The following is a 21662-nucleotide window of genomic DNA, read 5'->3' on the forward strand; positions in this document are numbered from 1 at the left end:
TTTAAAATATATTCTGATATTCTGCACACTAGATCTTTATCCAGAGAAGGCAATGGCACCCCACTCCAGTATTCTTGCCTGGAAAATCCCATGGGTAGAGGAGCCTGGTAGGCTGATATCCATGGGGTCACGAAGAGTCAGACACGACTGAGTGATGTCACTTTGACTTTTCACTTTCATGCATTGGAGAAGGAAATGGCAACCCACTCCAGTGTTCTTGTCTGGAGAATCCCAGGGACGGGGGAGTCTGGTGGGCTGCTGTCTATGGGGTCACACAGAGTTGGACACGACTGAATCGATTTATCAGTAGCAGCTGCAGATCTTTATCAGACATATTATTTGCAAATATTTCCCCATATTCTGTGGTTCGTCTTTTCAGTTTCTCAAAGTGTCTTCTGAAGCACCAAAGCTTTTAGTTTTGATGAAGTTCAATTTATCTGTTTTTATTTTTCGTTCCATATAGTACCTGCTATCCATTCTGACAGCAGATGGGGAAAAGCAAATGGGGACAAGAAAATGACAACTTTACATTTCACACTAATAAAATTATTTAGAAAATTGCCTTTTACTAGACAGTATAATTTCTGTTGGTGGATGCAAGGCAACTATGAATCACATACAAATCATCATCTTCCATTCTATTCAGCTGGATGAGTCTAAGTAAGGGACAGAATAATAAAGAATATCATTGTAGAGGAAATCAGTTAGCATTTGTGCCATTTAAAATATGGTTTCTAAATTGCTTAAGCATATCTATCAGACTCTAACTATAACATTTAAAATCAGCATCCTATAAAAGCAATACTCTGTGAAATGATTTCTGAACTGTGAAAATTTGTCTTTCAGACCTATCACACTAGAGCACTGAGACTGGATAGATTGCTTTGTTGGAAGAATCACCCCCTCTTCAGAAGTTTGTATTTGATTCATATGGGTATACTCCAAGGAACATAGGATCCAGGTTCATCTCTTGGAATCTGGAATAAAAAGACAAATTTGCATGTTTGCAACTTGGAAGATGTTTATGTCATGTGAAAAAGAGCAGATTATAAAACAGGATAAAAACCACCCAGAGGGTGACCAGGACAATGATAGAGCCTTCCATGGCAGCATGAGAAACACGGGAGTCCAGGAGAGGACCAAGGGCGGGGCTGGCAGGGCAGCTGGGAGGGTTATCTCAGGCTTGAAGAGGGCAAGGGGACAGGTGGAGGCAGCGTCTGCTTCTGCAGACTGAAGAGGTGATTCCCGGGGCTCTGGAAGAGCTTTAAGGGGTACTGTGAAGAGCCGTCATGAGAGGTTGCATAGAACGGGGCTCTCCCCTCAATTTAAGGAATAACGTGTTTATAGTTAAAGGGGTCACTCTGAATGGCATGACCTTCTCCCACAGTTAAAAATCCCATCACTGAAAATGCCCACGGAGAGTGGAGATGTTTGCTTGACCAGGGTGTTGCAGGAGGAATTCTTGCTACTGGAAGGATCCCTCCCTCTCTGGGGTTCTGATCAGGAACTGCACAAACTCCCATGGTTTGGGTAGAGGAAGTTAAGAATGTTGGGGTGGCCCATATTCTTGGCCTGGGTTTCTTGGGCTCAGAGCATAGTTCCTGAACTTCTGACTAATGTGTCCTGGGAAGGGAACAAAACTAAGGAGGAGCATACAATTGCGGAATGAAGACTGAACTTTTCTTTTTAAATGGTGTAGAAATGACCCCACTGCAGGCAGGCTGCTGTCTCTCTCAACTGTTTTCAGATTCCTGTCAACTTTTCTTCCATGGAAAACCACCATGGTGGGCTAAGGAAACTTAGCTACAAGCACAGGGGAAGAAATTCAGACTCGTTGGAGCAGAACGTACCATTTTTGTGAACTTGTCTTCACAGGCCATTCTAATCTTCTCTGGAGTCAGTGGACTGTTGAGCCTCAGTGGGCCAGGCAGGCCTCTCTCCTGTCGTGCTGCACTTATTGCATCGTGGATGGCAAAAAACACTGAGCAGCCCAGGAATATCCCAGACTCTCCCAGACCCTGGGAGGGAAACAAGTCAACTGCATTATGACTCTCTCTTTCTCGGTATGTGTGTGTGTATATACATAGGAATGTATGTATCTCACGTACATGCACATCTGTGAATACATATGTGCATGTATGCATACATTAAATATTACATATGTAACTTTTTCCTTTAAAAAACTAATCCATTCTTTTAGCTCACTATTTCTATTCTGAGGATTCCAGCGGAAGGAAATGACCCCAAATGGAGAGAGCAGATAGAGGCATGAGGCTGATTCCTGGCATGAAGATGAAAAATCAGATGCAAACTGATGATAATAGTAGTTTGTGTCCACAATTTGGAGTATTTTTAAAGAAATTTATAATGTTTAATTACTTTAAAGTTAAAATGTTTCATTGGGCTTTTCCCCCTTCATTCCCAGAAAAAAAAAAAAAACCCAATCAACCAAGAGATTAATGTAGCCCCTCCCTCCCAGCACAGATATCACATAAACACTCATTTATTCATGGAGCACAGCTTACCTTAGACGAATACAGGGTATTCGAGTTTTCAGAGGGAGGCAACAAAGAAATGTGCAGCTCCATGGGGATGTCACAGATGGCAGGGATTTTATACTGGTTCGGGCCCCGGGTGTACAGGACACCCTGAGGAGAATAATTCAGTTCCTCTATTGTATAAAGTCCCATGCCTTGAATAAATGCACCTTCAATCTGAGGCAAAAAAGAAAAATTCCATATATGAGAAAATACAGCCAATAGCAGCATTTCAACTTCATGCTGTTTGCCTGAATTTTAAAAATGTAGTTTAAGAGGGTTCTCTGCATATATCAGAGCCTGTCTCTGAAAGTTTACTTACAAGTTCACTTTAGAGCATGTCTGAACATCTCCCTGAGCGCTAAATTCAGTCAAAGAATGTGAGTTTGAATCTCAGCCTGGCATTAAAGCTGCAGCTCCAGAAGAGCCCTCAGAGAACCTGTAGCCAAACATCTTGATTTTTTTCTGCCTACGAGGCAGGTGAAACCCTCTCTGACAGTTTGCCCATAGACTTCAGCACCCCAGGAGAGACTCTCAAGGCTCTGGAACCCTGGCAGCTCACCCCCAACCCCTCGCCCATCAGCTGGCTGGCCTCACATCTCTGGACTGACTCCTCGATCGTAACATGAAGGGTTTGAACTGTGTGCTCCCTGAGCTTCCTTTACAGCTTTAAAAGGCTCCAGTTCTCAGACGTCAGCACATGGATGAAATCACCATTCCACGCAGGCTTCTGATTTCTGGGTCTTCTCTTCCCTTCCTTCCTTCCTGCAGCCACATTTTCTCCATCCTCACTTCTGTCTACTAGCAGAGATGTTCTTCTCCACCACAATGTTAGAACAGTCTTTCTAACACTCCAGACCGCTCCCCGGGCCAAGTCCCTTCCAGCTGTCTCAGGAGGTTTCTACCAACGTGACCCTCTTTCACTCCCTACCTCCAGCCTCACATCCCGCCCCTGTGACACAGGTGACTGCCGCCATCAGCTTATCCTCACTGCCAGCCCTGAACACAAGGTGTGCAGAATCTCAGCTCTTTCTTTAGGTTAATTCCCTCCATTTTCCTCCTACCCAGAACACCTCTTCCTGCTCATTCTTTGCCCGCTTTGACTCCTCCAATCCATAAGTTCTTCCCACTCTCCTGTCAAGGTCCTAATCAGAGGGTCCCTCAGACTACGTTCTCCATTGGAAATAGGAAGCTGAACGGCCCACTGGTGCCAAGGCAGATTGAGAAAGTGAGGGAAGCTTCCAGAGAGCATGTAACTCTTTAAAGACGCAGCCAATAGACTTTTTCTTGGGGAAAGGTAGCTCCAGTGTTGGCAAATGTTCTGTGTATCCAAGAGATGCTAGACACGTGAAAATTCATGGAAAACAGCTTGTGATTTTTCAATCTTGTTAATTATTTCAAATTTAAATTATAAAATATCTGTGGGCAAAATAGGCTACCCATCAGCAGCTGTGCTGTAACTATCTGATGTTTGTTAGCTCAACCTTGAAGCCAGAGGCCATCACCTTCCCTGGACTCAGCACTAAGTCCTGGATTCTACTTCCAGCCCATAGGTGGGGGGTTCATGCTGCTACCTCTAGGCTCAGTCCTGCTCTTTCAAGCTCACCAGTCATAGACTGCACATTTCTTCAAAAACTACGTACAACACCTTTGTTCGCTTCCGTTTTTTAAACAATAAGAGGTTTGAGTTCTATGGCTGTCCTGAACAGAAAGATTCTGACTAAAGGGAGAGAATAAGAAAATGATGGGTGGGCTTCCCTAGTGGCTCAGCTGGTAAAGAATCCAGCTGCAATGCAGGAGACCACCTGCAGTCCAGAAGACCCGGGTTTGATCCCTGGGTGAGGAAGATCCCTTGGAGAAGGAAATGCAACCCATTCCAGTATTCTTGCCTGGGAAATCCCATGGACAGAAGAGCCTGGTGGGCTACAGTCCATGGAGTTGCAAAGAGTCAGACATTACTGAGTGATTAACACACACACACAAACACAAGAAGGCGATGAATTGGGGACTTTTATGTTGGTCCAGTAGCTGAGACTCCACTCTCCCAATGCAGGGGACCCAGGTTTGGTCCCTGGTCAGGGAACAAGACCTTGCATGCTGCAACTAAAGGTCCTACATGCTACAACTAAGACCGGGAACAGCCAAATAATAAATATTAAAAAATAAACACACAAAAAATATTGGAAACAAACAAATAAATATCTATTTAAAAAAAAGAAGATGAATAAGCCAATGGAATGTTTTCCTGGCAGACCCCCCAGCAGTGTTGACTTTTACAAACAAGGAGAGAGGCACATTAGTTCCACATACCTGGCCTATGTCAAGGGCTGGATTTATACTGTAGCCAACATCCATGACAATGTCCGTTCTGATGTTCTAGTAATTAAAAACAAGTGAAAATGTTTAGTTTGATGAATACAATTTGAGAAGACAAAGTTGAGACACATTATATTTCAGGAAAAAGAAGCAACAAAGTTTATTATGTATAACTTCAAAGTTATGTAAAGACTCATGCAGCTTAAATAGTCTTTTTTTTTTTTCCTTGCAAACAACAAGAGAGAAAAATATTTACTTGGCTTTGATTCCAGCTGAGGGATGTAATGTATTCGGTTAAATCCACTACAACAAATAGAACACACGCCACAGAAAACAGGAAATGTTTATGGCCCTCCTGATCCTTGTTGCAAAACTTCCTGGCCACCACCACACTCTGCCCTCAGAGTCCAGCTGGCTGGGTGATAGTTTCTGAATCAAGAACTCAGCGTTCATCAGCAAAAACTGCCATTTTAGATTATGAATTTTTAGAGCAGAGGAGAGACTAAATCTAACATTACAGCTTGGTAACCAAAAGTTCTCTGATAACCTACAGAGGAGGAAGAGGATAGCAGTCCCAGCCAGGCTGACGGGGACACCTCTGCCCATTTAAGAGGGCAAGGACATAAAGAAGAGAGGCTGACAGTTGCTTTCTAACCATTGCACCAAGGTGATTGCTGAGCTCCTATTTCCTTTGGTAATACAGAGAAACTATCCTTAGCCAATTACGTGGTGCTTTTCTAGTGCTCAGACAGATGGAATATGTGGAAAATAAATGGATCTAGAGTTCAGCTCGAAGACCTTCCCAAATTGGTACTGACCTTATGAGCACCTGTCAGGCAGTCTATCTCAACCTCGGAACAGGCTGCTCCATAAACAAAGTATTCAAAAGGGTGGCCTTCGCCCGTCTCCCAGTTTATGTTCGACTCATAACCCCTGGAGGAAACAGAATTTTTGAGGAGTGTTGTTAAACGATCAAGTCCCTTCATTGCAGACCACAATAATTAAACAGACCCATGAAGAGCTGTGCCCAGTTTGCACGCCCAGCAAAAACGAGAGGAGTACACTTGTGATTCAAAGATGTGCAGCACATAATATAAGGAGTAAAGCTGTGGAATGAATTAATATTTACTTCTTTCTTATTAAACCTACTTTGTCTGATAAAAACAGGAAACCAGTCCCTACCACTAACTCCCTAGGCTTGGAAGTTAACTATTGATCGTCTGGATATTCATCCTATTGTTTTTGGTCAATATAGGGTCATGTAATTTTGTTGTAATCAGGCTTGGGGAGTTCCAACTGGATTTTACACCAAATACTACATCAAAGGTGCACCCCTGTCGGTTTCTCTTTCTGGCCCCAGGGTTCAGCCTTCTGTAGGTGGGGCCAGGCCCCCTGGCTCCCATTCTTTGCCAGCACTCTGGTCTCTCCATCAGGCGCCAAGGACTGCTCTGTTCCCAATTCTTCTTTAAGGACACCAAATGAATGTCATGGTAGAAGAGAAGCATAGGCCAGCAGATGACCAGTACTTTCTACCCTTCTCTCCTCCTAGCCTGGAGGGGCTTATCCCTGCCAGTGCCCTCAGATTCCCACAAGAATTGGCAAAGAGAGACAATCAGGTGTGACTCTCTATATCTCTCTGCCCTCTGATGTCTTTCACTCTCCACTAAAATAATTTGATAGATTGCTTTCCAAAGTTTCTGAGTTCTAATTGTTCCACATCTTGACAACAAACACATAGATACTGTTAAATTTCTTCTTTTTTTTTTTGGCCAATCTAGACAATGGTATTTATCTTAATATAGATTGAATTTGTATCCTTTTTCCTTCGTTTCTTAAGTTAAGGGACACAGTGAGTTTTCAACACAACGTCAACCACTCCTTCCTTGGTAACTCCCAGGGGACTTTTCATACTTCCCACTATGAAGAAAAAGAAATGCAAAAAAGCAAAATGGCTGTCTGAGGTGGTGTAAGGCCTATTTGTAAGAGACAGCTGTGAAAAGAAGAGAGGTGAAAGGCAAAGGAGAAAAGGAAAGATATACTCATTTGAATGCAGAGTTCTAAAGAATAGCAAGGAGAGATAAGAAAGCCTTCCTCAGCGATCAGTGCAAAGAAATAGAGGAAAGCAACAGAATGGGAAAGACTAGAGATCTCTTCAAGAAAATGAGAGATACCAAGGGAACATTTCATGCAAAGATGGGCTCAATAAAGGACAGAAATGGTATGGACCTAACAGAAGCAGAAAATATTAAGAAGAGGTGGCAAGAATACACAGAAGAACTGTACAAAAAAGATCTTCATGACCCAGATAATCATGATGGTGTGATCACTCACCTAGAGCTGGACATCCTGGAATGTGAAGTCAAGTGGGCCTTAGGAAGCATCACTACAAACAAAGCTAGTGGAGGTGATGGAATTCCAGTTGAGCTATTTCAAATCCTAAAAGATGATGCTGTGAAAGTGCTGCACTCAATATGCCAGCAAATTTGGAAAACTCAGCAGTGGCCACAGGACTGGAAAAGGTCAGTTTTCATTCCAATCTCAAAGAAAGGCAATGCCAAAGAATGCTCAAACTACCACACAATTGCACTCATCTCACATGCTAGTAAAATAATGCAAAAATTCTCCAAGCCAGGCTTCAGCAAAATATGAACCATGAACTTCCAGATGTTCAAGCTAGTTTTAGAAAAGGCAGAGGAACCAGAGATCAAATTGCCAACATCCGCTGGATCATCAAAAAAGCAAGAGAGTTCCAAAAAAAATAGCTATTTCTGCTTTATTGACTATGCCAAAGCCTTTGACTGTGTGGATCACAAGAAACTGTGGAAAATTCTAGAAGAGATGGGAATACCAGACCACCTGACCTGTCTCTTGAGAAATCTGTATGCAGGTCAGGAAGCAACAGTAAGAACTGGACATGGAACAACAGACTGGTTCCAAATAGGAAAAGGAGTATGTCAAGGCTGTATACTGTCTCCCTGCTTATTTAACTGATATGCAAAGTACATCATGAGAAATGCTGGGCTGGAAGAAGCACAAGCTGGAATCAAGACTGCTGGGAGAAATATCAATAACCTTAGATATGCAGATGACACCACCCTTATGGCAGAAAGTGAAGAGGAACTAAAAAGCCTCTTGATGAAACTGAAAAAGGAGAGTGAAAAAGTTGGCTTTCCCAACATTCAGAAAACTAAGATCATGGCATCTGATCCCATCACTTCATGGCAAATAGATGGAGAAACAGTGGCTGACTTTATTTTTCTGGGCTCCAAAGTCACTGCGGATGGTGACTGCAGCCATGAAATTAAAAGACACTTACTCCTTGGAAGGAAAGTCATGACCAACCTAGACAGCATATTAAAAAGCAGAGACATCACTTTGCCAACAAAGGTCCATCTAGTCAAGGCTATGGTTTTTCCAGTAATCATGTATGGATGTGAGAGTTGGACTATAAAGAAAGCTGAGCGCCAAAGAATTGATGCGTTTGAACTGTGGTGTTGGAGAAGACTCTTGAGAGTCCCTTGGACTGCAAGGAGATCCAACCAGTCCATCCTAAAGGAGATCAGTCCTGAGTGTTCATTGGAGGGACTGATGTTGAAGCTGAAACTCCAACACTTTGGTCACCTGATGAGGAGAGCTGACTCATTTGAAAAGACCCTGATGTTGGGAGAGATTGGGGGCAGGAGGAGAAGGGGACAACAGAGGATGAGATGGTTGGATGGCATCACTGACACAATGGACATGGGTTTGGGTGGACTCCAGGAGTTGGTGATGGACAGGGAGGCCTGGAATGCCGCAGTTCTCGGCGTCGCAAAGAGTCGGACACGACTGAGCGACTGAACTGAACTGAATGATTTGAATCATCGATTCAACTGTATTTTATTTGTATGTCTATTTTCCCCAGGCTTTTTAACATCTGGTTTAGGTAGCAGCTAAAAGTTCTTTATGATAGTAGGTTAACAGAAGGTACAAAATCATTTTTTGCCAAAAGTACAAACGGAAATGAAACTCTCCTTTCAAATACTACTGCTGTTTTCCATAGCATATGATCAAAAGGACTATTTACCTGAAGTATCCAGTAGCTGAGAGACTAATGCTTTCATTAAAGGCAGCCTGTGCCTGGGAAAAAAAAAAAAGAGTACAATGTGATGCAATAAAGATGTTTAAAGTAAGAGTCACTCAAGACTCACATTTTAATTTTACTTTGTGTTAAATAAAGCGATCAGGAGTAAAAACACGGAAGAACCAACATTAATGTATTCCTTTCAGCATTTTCCACCTTCTATAGGTAATCTGTGGTTCAGTGCTTATAGGAACGGCATTTGTTCAGTGCATATCACCATAATAAATGACTCTTACAGTAATTTACACTTATAGACTGGACTACTGTTGGCAACACATGTTCTGTTTCTGAAGAATTTCATCCAGTCACCTGGAAAGACAGCCTATTAACATGGAAACTTTCAGGAAACCAAAGGTGGTCAGATGTTTAATATCAAGTACCCATTTGGGCTTCTCTGGTGGCTCAGCTGGTAAAGAATCTGCCTGCAATGCAGGAGACCTGGGTTCAATCCCTGGGCTGGGAAGGTCCCCTGGAGAAGGAACAGTTACCCACTCCAGTATTCTGGCCTGCAGAATTCCATGGATGGTATAATCCATGGGGTCTCAAAGAGTCAGAAACAACTGAGCGACTGTCACTTTCACCGTCCATAGTAGACTTAGAGATGGGTACAATCTTGCTGAATCATACCATTTACACTAAAAGTTCTCCTGACTCTGCAGCGTACACAGCTGACTAAGATACAAAATGATGCAATTTAGGACTGAGAAAGAAAAAGGTGAGAAGTGTAACCATCACAGGAGAAAATGGGATGGAGGGCAGCATTCCATTATGGTGGAAGATCAACTTGCTTGCACTCCATCTTTCTCCAGTCAGACTCTCTCAGGCAGCACTGGGCAGAGGGCAGAAATAAAGATGCCCAGAAAGGATTGAGAGCGCTTATAAATAGGAATTACAGAATGAGTCCTAACTCTATGGAATAGCAGGACCATTCCTAAGTAAGATTTCCCAATGTTATTTCCTCCAGATCAGTGCTTTAATGTGACTTAACATCCTAGAACTGTCAGTATGACAAATACATTCAGTCTTCAGTGGGTATCCATTCCACACCATCTGGTATTTTAAAACCCATTATTCTGAATGGTCTCCTAGTTGATTTTAGAATGTGTCTTCCTGTCCAACTAGATTGTAAGTAGATCAAAGGGAGCAGTTGAATATATACCCAAGTGGCTTGGCTTTCTATTTCTAAATGAGTGCTTATACGACTTTTACCTTTACAGAGTGACTCTGGTATTATCTTCCAATTTTAGGAACAACAGAATCCCCCAAAAAGAGAAGAGATTGACAGCTATTATCAAGAAAATACCTAGATTCCTTAGGAAGAAATATTAATTCTCGCTTAAAACAAGAGGAAGCTTCTGTTCTCTAACAGAGAATTGTCCCAGATGCAGGAGCTCTGCCATTGTCCTATGATAAGATTTCCACATGCTGAGAGCCAAAAGCCAAAGGCCTCGATCATAATGTAAGTGTAATACCTTTTAATGGGCCCTTTCCACGGATAGTTGACTTACAGATTTCTCTCTCACTCTCCTCTCTACTTTTTTTTCTAACATTACACACAGAAAGAGTAATTCTTACCCAATCCTTCCAAGTGCCTCTGGGATTCTTGCTGATGATGGGTTCAAGGCGTTTTAGAAGAGTCTGACAAGCATCCTAGGGAAATTTTTCAGTTAAAATTATGATCATAAACACCAACTTCAAAACCACATGATAAGTGACATTACATAGGCTTATTTAAGAGGCCCATGGAACATGGAGAAGGAAGAGACCAACCCTGTAAGAGGTCATGAGAAAAGTCTCATGGGGGTAAGGGTGAAGCACGAGCTAGTCTTAAAGACAGACCACCTAGGATGGGGGCCTTGTACAGCCCTGTTGAGAGCTCAGAACTTCATAGAAAAACTGTTGGCAAACTACTGGCCACCATTTGTAAGCACAACGTGGTCAGATTTATTTTGTGGGGAAGCTTTCTCTGGCTGCGGGAAGCGAGAGTGAAAGGCAGTGAAACTGGGGTGGACAGACAGAGCCTTACGATGGCCCTGGCAAGAGGCATGAGCTTGAACCAAAGCAGCCATGATACTGCTACCTGGAACCAGAAAGAGAGATTTCTAGGCAGAATGGATTAGGATGTGGGGATCAATGAGTTGTCAGGAGTGAGGGAGAAAGGGGTGGCATTTTCCACTTGGGAGCGTGGCCAGTGCTGAACTCTGATTGAGCCCCCAACCTGGGGGAAGGCTGTTTTCCCCCAAGAAGGGTGGGAAGGAGACAAGAACTGGATGGATTCTCAACATCTCCTGAGCTCCAGCCTTGATGGGGTTCATGATCTAGGCCCCATTGCAATGATTTTTACCTTTACTGCCAACCCGTTGAGATCAGCCACTACAGAACCTCCAGAGGGATTTGTATTAGGGACGGTTTCTGTGCTTGTTCCCCGGAGGTGGATACTGGACAGCGGCATCTTTAACTCACGACTCACCACCTGGATTTTGGAAGAGATCTTTCACTTTTCTTTGGTTAGGCATAGACCTGTGCATATACCCATTGTAGCATGTATGTGGAGCCCTCCACACCCAGCAGAGACCAGTGACAGGACCATGAGTCCCTCCAGCCACAAGAAGTCCCTCTTGTCTAAAACCCTGCAGCTGGTCTGGCCCCTACAGCCCTGAACACACTTTCTTCTTTGACTTTCTTTTGTACAAAAGCACCCTATAGAGGAGGTGAGCCCTCCAAAGTCAAGGCAGGAAGAAATGCTTTATAACTTCAACCTCATGAAATCAACACCTTTGAGGCCGCTCTTATACCTCTGCACTCTGCACAGTTGTAGCAAAGCTGACTTCATCAGAGAGGAGATGCTTTATCCAGATTTCTGGAGATGCTCCAGAAAGAGAAAGGACAATGGCCTTGTTAAAGCAACGGTGCCAACTCGAGATCCCAGAAGTAAATGGTGCCAGTGCATTGGCCAGCATAAGGACTTAGCTGGCTGTTACATTCTTCCTTTGTGTTTAGTGATGGAGCAAAAATCATACTACTAGTCTCAGCTGGTCCCAGATTCTCTTTCCTGCTAGCCGTATGGCTTAGTAGAGTTTGCCAACAACTAGGGCAATGGCGTAAGTGTACAGAACCCTCCCTGTCACTGGCTCTCAGAAGATTGTCTGCACAAAGTGTATAGACAGGTTTCTGGTGACTCAATAAGGAAAACACTTAACTCTCACCTCAGAGAGGGAAAAAGCAATGACCAGACAATTCTCAAGAAAGTGATAACATGAAAGAAAATATATAATCAGCACCCCTATAATCAGAAAAGTGCAAATTAAAGCAATAATGAGGTAATTTCATCTATCACATTATCCAGGATTTTTTTTTTTTTTTTAACAGTCCGTAACATAGAATGTTGGCTAGTGGTATAATATGATGGATACTTTCTGGAAAACAATTTGGTAATAAGTGCCAATCTATGACCCAGTAATTCCATTCCTGAGAACTTATTTTAAAAGACAGTCATTGATTTGATCACAGGGTTATGGACAAATGTGTCCACGAGAGTGTTTAACAACTGGGGATGGTTAAGTGAATTATACATACATCCACATGCAACATTAAAAATTATGATTGCAAAAAATTCTTAATGACAGAAGGAAATGCTCCTTCTATATCAAGATAGGTGGAAAAAACCAAGATACAACATTATGCAAACAGAGTGCTTGTGGGTTTTTGAAAAAGGAAAGTCAAAGTCATTGAAAAAGAAAAAAAGTCAAACTAGAAAAACCACAAAACACTTTTACCACTTACTGCTAAGTGGTAAAAGTGTGCAGGGTTAAAAAAAAAAGGTTTGCTTTTCAAATGTCTTATAATCTGTAATATTATAATGATTACCAAAACAGAAACAGCTAAAACTTATTCTAAAATTATTGAGCCAAAAGAAAAGTGATAGTTTGGTTAGAATTATCAAATGTGCTTTATATCACCAGTTGTTCACAGTCCTACTATAAAAATGGCAAAAAATAATGCAATGCATCAGAATTTACACATCTTTTTATTTCTCAGCAAAGTATCAAAAAAAAAAAAAAAAAAGAAAGAAACCCCAACACATTCAAAGGAAAGCACCAAATGATCTATAACCTTCTTTAGCAACAAGACAACCACAGCCTATTCTGCCACATTCTTTTAGGAGGGTCAGTTACAGAACTGGCTTGTTTACCCAGTTTCTGCGAAGAGCTTAGTAGTTGAAGCAGTCAAAGTTAAAGTCTCCTATCCTTTTTATTTTGGAATAGAAAATGTACACCCCTTGTTTCTCCCTTATACACATATCCACAAGCACACATCCAGCTTCATCCAATGACTTGCATTCTTACCTGAATCATTTTAGTGTGGACCCCCTGCCCCATTTCAATTCCACCGTGAGTCACCAGCACAGATCCATCCAGATAAATGTGAACCAGGGCAGCAGCCTAAGCAAAAAAAGAGAAAACAATTGCTATGATCTTTTTTATTGATATTATCATATATCTTATCAAATAGAAGATATTTCCCTTGGGAAGTAACCCCTCCTTTCCATCTCTGCCACAATACATATAGGCACCTCCCCCATCGTGCTGAGCAGAGTGGTACAGGGCAGGGCCAGCCTGTCGTGTTGCTAGATGGCTGTGACTCTGGGGCAGGTTTATGCTGCTTACGCTACTATTTCCTCTGGAGGGCAATTGAGGCCCTGGTACCTTCAAAGATCCCTCTGACCCAGGGTGGAACAATAATCTAAGTTTGGGGGTTTTGAGGGAGAGGCCATCTGTTTTAAATGCAAAATCACATATAGATTGTTTGGGGGAGAAGGGAAAGACTTGTTTACGTGAACATATATCCTTACAGTTGTAGGTGTGTAATAGATAAACAAAAATAAAAAAACAAATAAGATGGGGCAGATAGATATTACTTTTTTGCTACAAAATGTGCTGAGCCTACCTGCAATCATCTTGGCTCAGAATTACAGGGCTTTAAAGTTGGAAAAGAACTTGGAAGCAATATTATCTAACTGCAGAGCTGCCCACAGGGATACAGAAGTAAACAACAGCTAACACAGAATAAAAGGCTGCTATGATCAGAACACCAGGGTCTAAGCTAAGCATATTTTACAATCAATAGCAACGTGCCTTCTTGCCAAGTCTGCCTGTGCTACACTAGGGGCTATGGAGGTGGCTTGGGAGACTGAGAAATCCCAAGACTGCAAAAAATGTGAAAGGCTTCTTTTCTCTGAGTCTCCAGTGTAACAGCAATCCTAACAGCCACCGGTCCTAGAGAAAATGCTTCTTGTGGTTCCACTGTGGTTCAGGAGGCTTACAAGGCACACCTTTGCAGCTGCTTCCTGGGTCAGCTGGTGGGCGGGGAGGGGAGGTGTCACTGAAAGCTACCAGCTAGATTTCTTAATATCTAACCTTCTAAGCAGAGTGGTATAATGATCTGGGATTTGTAAAGGCAAGTCTTCAGAAAATTCTGGTAACAAGCTAATTTCCATTTATCGAAGCTAAAATTTTAGTAAACCTTGCATTACTCATAGGTGTGTGCTAATTCGCTTCAGTCATGTCCAACTCTTTGCGACCCCACGGACTGTACCCCACCAGGCTCCTCTGTTCATGGGGATTCTCCAAGCAAGAATACTGGAGTGGGTTGCCATGCCCTCTTCCAGGGAATCTTCCTGACCCAGGGATTGAACCCGCATCTCTTATGTCTCCTGCATTGGCAGGTGGGTCCTCTACCACTCTAAACAACCCTGGTCAAAAGCGAAAGTTGATGAATTGCGTGTCAATCACCAGATATGCCCAAGGAAAGAACTGTATTCCTAGATGGATTCTTTGCCCACCAGAAGGACTGTTATAGCTACCCGTGGGCCATGGGCCACCTGGAGAACTGCCTCTTCGTTGGCATCTGAAGGTTCACACTACTCCAGTGAACAATGCTCAGAAGCCACCATCATTCCAAGTCAGGCACTTTGACAGTGAACGTGTGCTCTGTCCACCGGGTCAGCAGCCGAGGGATGTACACAGGAAATGGGGACACAGGAGCACTTTCTCTGAGGACAAAGGCACGTGCACTCACTGCCCAAGGGAGAAACTTAGAACCGTAGGAAAGGCATCGTTGTCATAATAATCATGGGCAGACACAACAGAGCAGGTTTTACTGTCTGTTGATGGGTCAGTCCTGGAAACACTGTCTTGTGCTCCTGGTCATTTATGCTCAAAACAATAAAGATAAGGAATGATATCCTCTACAGAGTGCCCAGCGCAGGCTTCCCTGGGGGATTGAGCACCAGACAGCAAGGGTTGCCAGCTGCAGTGGCTGCTCCTGGACTCCACTCTGCGGCACTTCGCTGTACTCTGATGGAATGTAGACCCCCCCTGGAAGGAAAGCCCAGTGTTCTAAGGCACCCGTGCAGAGTAACATAGTACCTCCATTAAAGTTTGATGAATGAATTGGCAATGGTATAGCCATTTAAGCTGTTCCTCAAGCTTGTAAATTCCCTATTTGGCCTCCTTGGCTCTGCAAGCAATTCAGAAGTTGCTTGTGGGTGACATTCGCAGCTGGTACACATGACTGGGTAACAGTTACAGAGGACCCTGCATTTCTTCCCTGTGTGACCCTGCGGGCAGGGCAGCCTTTCTATCTGAGATGGCTGAGTAATCTGTCCCATGTGCTGCTGCAGTCTTCTTGGGCCACTTAAAATATCAAATTTGGTTCAGCCAAGCAGTACCAACAGCTGGTTCATTGTGAGTGCCACAAAGATAATTCCGCCAAGCTACATCTATGAAATCAGCACAACTGGCGTGCAGGAACAGATGGCTCTCCAGTATCAGCTGGGAACCTAGTCTGTGAAATTTAAGCCATCCACCAAGGACTGCTCGTGCTGGTGAGATGTGTACTCTGGTAACCCCCAGGTTCCCAAAGTGTCTCAGCCTTTCAAAAAACGTTTGAAAGGGAAAGAGTTCTGCCTCTGTGCCAGGTGGGCTTCCCTGGAGGCTCAGTGGGAAAGAATCCGCCTGCCATGCAGGAGACCTGGGCTTGATCTCTGGGTCGGGAAGATCCCCTGGAGGAGGGCATGGCAACCCACTCCAGTATTCTTGCCTGGAGAATGCCATGGGCAGAGGAGCCTGGCAGGCTACAGTCCATGGGGTCGCAAAGAGTCAGACACGACTGAGTGAACTAACAGTTCCCGTTTCTGTGCCAGGTGCCATATATAGGCACTGGGAATACAGGGGTTCTTTAGACATTGTGTGCGCTTCAGTGCCCCCATCTAGGAAATAAATAAATGTAGGTGAGGGGTGTTGGATACCCTCAGCTGTCGGGAGCACAGTCCTGAAGTCAAGTCCTGGTTCTACCACTCGCTAGTTGGATGTCCTTGGGCAAGATGGTGAACCTCGTGGGCTTCAGCTCTGCCTCTATGAAACAGAACCACACCAGCCAACAGAAAGGAGACAGCGGTTAAATCAAGTGGGAAACTGCAAATCACTCCACCAAGGGCTGCATATACAGAAGGGGCTCTAGTTCCCTCCTCTGTTTGGTTTTCTTCAGAACAGAGGCTTTCAGTGTACAGCTTCCAGGAAGCAGCTTGTCTGATCCCTGTCTGATTCCAAACTCCTCAATTCACCTCCATGATTCAGCCCTGATTTAATGTTTTAAGCACATAAGCCGGTTTTCAGGGAAGGATGGGAGGGGATGGGGGAGGCCGGCGGAGCTTTTCAGAAGCCTTTGAGGATGCAACTGTACTGCTGGCAATTGTCTGATTTTTTCCCAGCTGAGCTGAACCCCACTTCAGTTCCCATCAGAAGGTGCTATGGGAATGTGGATGCGGAGAGCTTGATTTGGCTGACAAAGCACAGCTTATGGGGCCTCTGAGACCTGAGTTCTAGCCCAGATTCCACCTTTCTCACCAGCTGTGGGACTCCGGGTAAGTTATTGAAGCTCTTGGAGCCTCAGCTTCTCATCATTAAATTAAAACTATAAGTCTTATAGGTTGCCCTTAAGGCTGAATGAAATAAAAATCTAAAAACTGACAACATAGTAGGTGTTCAGTAATCATTGTTATTTTTTTATCTATTTTTTAAAATAAATTTCTGATAAGGGAAATGAGACAGACCTAACCTCCTATGGAGGGCAGATATTAAGTAATGGCAGCCACAATCACTGCTGATTGTGACTGCAGTCACTAAATTAAAAGACACTTGCTCCTTGGAAGGAAAGCTATGACAAATGTAGACAGTGTATTAAAAAGTAGAGACATCACTTTGCCAACAAGGGTCCATCTATCAAAGTTATGGTTTTTCCAGTAGTCATGTACAGATGTGAGAGTTGGAACATTGGAAGGCTGAGTGCCAAAGAATTGGTGCTTTCAAACTGTGGTAATGGAGAAGACTCTCGAGAGTCCCTTGGAAAACAAGGAGATCAAACCAGTCAATCCTAAAGGAAATCAATCCTGAATATTCATTGGAAGGACTGATGCTGAAGCTGAAACTCCAATATTTTGTCCACCTGATGGGAAGAGTTGACTCACTGGAAAAGACCCTGATGCTGGGAAAGATTAAGGGCAAGAGGAGAAGGTGGCGACAGAGGATGAGATGGTTGGATGGCATCATCATTATCAATGGACATGAATTTGAACAAACTCCAGGAGATGGGGAGTTTGCTCAAACAGGGAAGCCTGGTGTGCTGCAGTCCATGGGGTCGCAAAGAGTCAGACATGACTTAGCAACTGAGCACCACCAAAAAGGAGAGGGGCACTGAGTGCCCTGCAGTTTCCTGTTTTTACTTCACTTCCTGATTCTACCTCACAGAATCAGAGTAGCTGAAGAGGAGTCTTAGGGGTCACTGGTGTCCGACTCTTTGTGACCCTATGGACTCTAGCCCACCAGGCTCCTCTGTCCATGGAATTCTTGAGGCAAGAATACTGGAGTGTGTTGCTGTGCCCTTCTCCAGGGGGTCTTCCTGACCCAGGGATCAGACTGGAGTCTCCTGCAGCTCCTCCACTCGCAGGTGGATTCTTTACCACTAGTGCCACCTAGGAAGTGGGTGGTCCCCAGGCTTACTTTATATTAAGTGATCTGGAGTGAGCTGACTCAGCTGTTTAAAGCCAGGGTCTAGAGTAGATGCCAGGTCTCCCAATTTCCTACCAAGAATGCTTGTCACCAACCTGGTGCAGTGGGCAAAGCAGCTCTTGTCTCCTCTGGAGAAAGCCTATGGGACAGAGCACCACCCTGGAGAAGTTTAACAACTGGAGAGCACAACCATATCCACCTTCACGGAAAGTTTCCTCAACGCCTTTGGATTTGTCTGTGTGAAGAACTCACCTGACCAGCAGCAACTGATCCAACGCCAACAGGAAACTTCAGGGGGACCATTGCCAGCCCCTTCTTCTTCCAGTAATTCTCCGAGTTGAATTTCTCCACAGCTGCTTTCCTTAGGGTGTAGGAAGACGTGGCCATGCATTCTTTCCAACACTGGATCAGGTTCTTGGCATTAATCTCCTGTTTATAGGGTGTTTGATCTATTTCCTTGAACATGTTTATCGTTCGGACCTACAAAAGAGAAGGGAATTAGAAGGGTTGAGGAGGCACTCGGCCGACATAGCCTCTTCCACCCATTGTCCTTCTGGTCAAATTCTGCTTGTTCTAGAAAACCCAAACTGGGTTCAAAATTCCCTTCTTCCTCTACTCAGACCTTCTATCTAATGTGTTAGCACTTAAATGCTTTTGAAGCTGCTCTTGTGTAAGTTCAAAGGCATGACTCCTTTCTTTATGCTTCTTATATAACTCAATACAGTCTAGATATGCTGTAGACTCTTTAATTCTAGGTGTACTTGTGAGTGTCTGTTGAAAGGCAATGCTGAGTTTAATTCACAGCCTACATGATCCAGATGACTGATAATCTTCCAGATGCTTTGGCAAGAGAAGACCACACACTTTCAAACATGAAAATATTAAAGTTTGTTTAACTAAAATTTATAATTAGGATGAAAATCCAATAAAAAAAAGTCTATCTCAGGATGTCTGAAGCACTGAGTAGAATTCTTTCTGAATTCCCAGATATGAACTGGCAACGAAGGCTGTTAGTCACCAGTTTTTGAACAAAAGGTCAAGTGCCTCACATTCCCCGCTGATAACATTCTCAGCAGTTAGGGCCGGCCACTCTCCAAGCTGACAGGAGCAATTACAGACCTAGCTTCTTCCCATCTTTCCTTCCCCAAACTCCCAGATCATTGTAAAAGGAGAACTGGATGTTAGTGAGCTGTTGAGAGAAGGTGATGTTTTCAAGGATGGCTCCTCTCCCCTCTATATTCCCTGGGGATGAAGGGAGGTCATTTGCTGATCCTCCTCCAACGGCTACCAATGTGCCAGAATATCTGGGAAAGAGGCTGTGGTGAGATGGCCAGGAAGGGAGGGTTAAGGGCTCCCTGCAAGTTCAAAACAGAAAGACGATGGCTCCTGCCGATGGACCCAGACTCTAGTGCTGGGCCGGGGGAGGGTAGAAGGAGATGGATGCACTGGGGACCTGGGCTTTCCATGCAGCCGCGGGCAAGGAGGCAGGGGCTTCAGGATCAGTTGGAAATTTAATTCTCACAGGGAACTGTCCATTTCTAAGAGAGCTGGCAGAAAGGGAGCCGAGAGATGACATACTCAAAGAGTGGCTTCAACTAACCAAGAAGAGGACAGAGAGCTTACTGGGGAGAAGCCAGTGGCAGAAATGCTGTCTGTTTGCCTTGGTTCTCCTCCTCCTCCCTGCCCGACAGCTGAGCAGAAGGCACACGGGAGGTGAAAGGGGCAGAGAGTGCACCATCTTCCCACCTAATGCCATTCCAGGATCCTGGGAAGAGAACTGAGCTTGCGCATGAATGAATATTGGCCCAAGACTTTCAGAACCAAAAGAAGACCATTTAAGTAATTGAAATGACTCAAATGGCAGCTGCCTGGGATGTTAAGGAAGCGGAGGAAAAAAGGCTTTGACAGAACTTGTTGGTAGCAATTATACCCCCAACCAATAGAGACTTCTCACTACCAATGAATCCAGGGCTCATGCCTCAGTACCTTCTCCCATGACTTCTGAGAAGGAACTTGAGTAAGACAAGGACCCCTGAACTCTAGAGTCCTGCTCTGTATTAACCAGTCAGCTGGGTTAACTCCAGCAAATCATGTAGCCCCCGTGGACCTCAAATTCCTCAACATGAAGACCTCCAATGGCCCTCCCACCTCTAAAATTCATTATCCTTTGTGAGACAAATTCAGCATTACCTTCTCAGGGGGCAACCCACATTTGGCCGCCACTTCTGTGATACAGGCTTCGGTGATCAGCCCTGCCTGGGGAAAGCCGAACCCTCGCAAAGCCGTGTTGGACGGAAGGTTGGTTCTGCACGCCCACCCCCGGCAGCGCAGGTTGGGAAACTTGTAGGCATTTTCCAATTTCAGAAGTCCCATCTCTATTACCTGGGGAAATCCAGAGTTGACATGAGACCCTCAAACTTCTGGGCCTGTTTTACCATCCTGAGACCTCAGATCAAAACCAAGCCAGAAATGAACGACCTTCTCTGTATCATATCAAACACACTAACCTTGACCCATGTCTCAAATTAAACGCATTTTTGTTGTAAAATGATTTTTAAGGATTTGAATAATTTTTATTTTAAAGTTATTTTTTAATTTTCATATTAGAGCTAATGCATCTCCCCCGCCCCCACCAGGTTTTCAAACTTTCCAAAGCCTTTGAAGCATTCATCGATTCAGTCTACAGAATGTAGTGAATAAGATATCTTGAAAAACAGGAAAAAAAAATGATATTTGATCTAATGCATTGGTTCTCGACCAGGGGCAATTTCTCCATCTTCCTCCCTGGGACATTCGCCAATGTTTGGAAATATTTCTGGTTGTTAAGTCTGGAGGGTAGCTGAGCCACTGACACGTACTGGGTGGAGGTCAATGATACTGTTAGATATCTTATAATGCACAGGGCAGCCCCTACTACAAAGAATTATCCAGTTTAAAATATCAATAGGGTCAAGGTTAAGGTCTAACACTTACATTTGGGAAAAGAGCTCTAAAATTTGGGAAACACGGAGATAACACACAGATATAGACTTAGCCAATATCTTTGGGCTCACAGTGGGGGCACCAGTAAGTAACATGTGGCTACTTGCTCCCGGCAATGAGAATATTTAGGCTTTTATAATTAAATATCATTTAACCATTGAACATTTTTCTTAATTAAATCATTTTACGTAACACTTTCCAGAATGTGCATTTGCTCATTAAAACACTTACAAATAATGACTCATCCAGGAAGGCACCTGCATTGTTATAATGCTCCATATCCAGGGCCAAGATTCTGCCATCATTCATGAATCCAGCCTGGGGAAAAAGAATGGACCTTTGATCCTGGTGCTGGGTGCCACGTTTCTCTAAAGTGTACTTTGTCACTGGTGAACCCTCTACATATCGATGAACATTTTTTATGACACTGGATTTGACATTTTCCTGGATAAGACACCAAAAGTGTATAGGCAACAAAACAAAAAGCATTGGACTACATCAAAATTTAAAAGTTCCATGTATCAGAGGACACCATCAACAGAGTGAAAAGGCAATCCAGAGAATGGAAGAAAATATTTGCAAGCCATGTATATGATAAGGGGTTAATATCTGGGATGTATAAAGAACTCTTACAAGTCA

General features: G+C 43.7%; 1 protein-coding gene across 1 annotated transcript in view; it reads right to left on the reverse strand.

Moving 5' to 3' along the window:
- Positions 1-416: 416 nt before the first annotated feature.
- AOX1 (aldehyde oxidase 1) overlaps positions 417-21662 on the reverse strand; it is a 70088-nt gene continuing 48842 nt past the window's right edge. The window contains exons 24-35 of the mRNA XM_040228841.1: positions 21255-21341; positions 20232-20423; positions 18294-18521; positions 13320-13415; positions 11318-11446; positions 10549-10623; positions 8917-8969; positions 5672-5786; positions 4848-4913; positions 2526-2714; positions 1851-2018; positions 417-977 (exon numbers count right to left, since the gene is read on the reverse strand). Of these exons, the coding sequence (XP_040084775.1) occupies positions 927-977; positions 1851-2018; positions 2526-2714; positions 4848-4913; positions 5672-5786; positions 8917-8969; positions 10549-10623; positions 11318-11446; positions 13320-13415; positions 18294-18521; positions 20232-20423; positions 21255-21341 (1449 nt within the window). The 3' untranslated portion in view covers positions 417-926. The remainder of the gene's footprint in view (positions 978-1850; positions 2019-2525; positions 2715-4847; positions 4914-5671; positions 5787-8916; positions 8970-10548; positions 10624-11317; positions 11447-13319; positions 13416-18293; positions 18522-20231; positions 20424-21254; positions 21342-21662) is intronic.

Source organism: Oryx dammah, unplaced genomic scaffold, assembly GCF_014754425.2.
Source record: "Oryx dammah isolate SB20612 unplaced genomic scaffold, SCBI_Odam_1.1 HiC_scaffold_27, whole genome shotgun sequence".
Taxonomy (NCBI): Eukaryota; Metazoa; Chordata; class Mammalia; order Artiodactyla; family Bovidae; genus Oryx; species Oryx dammah.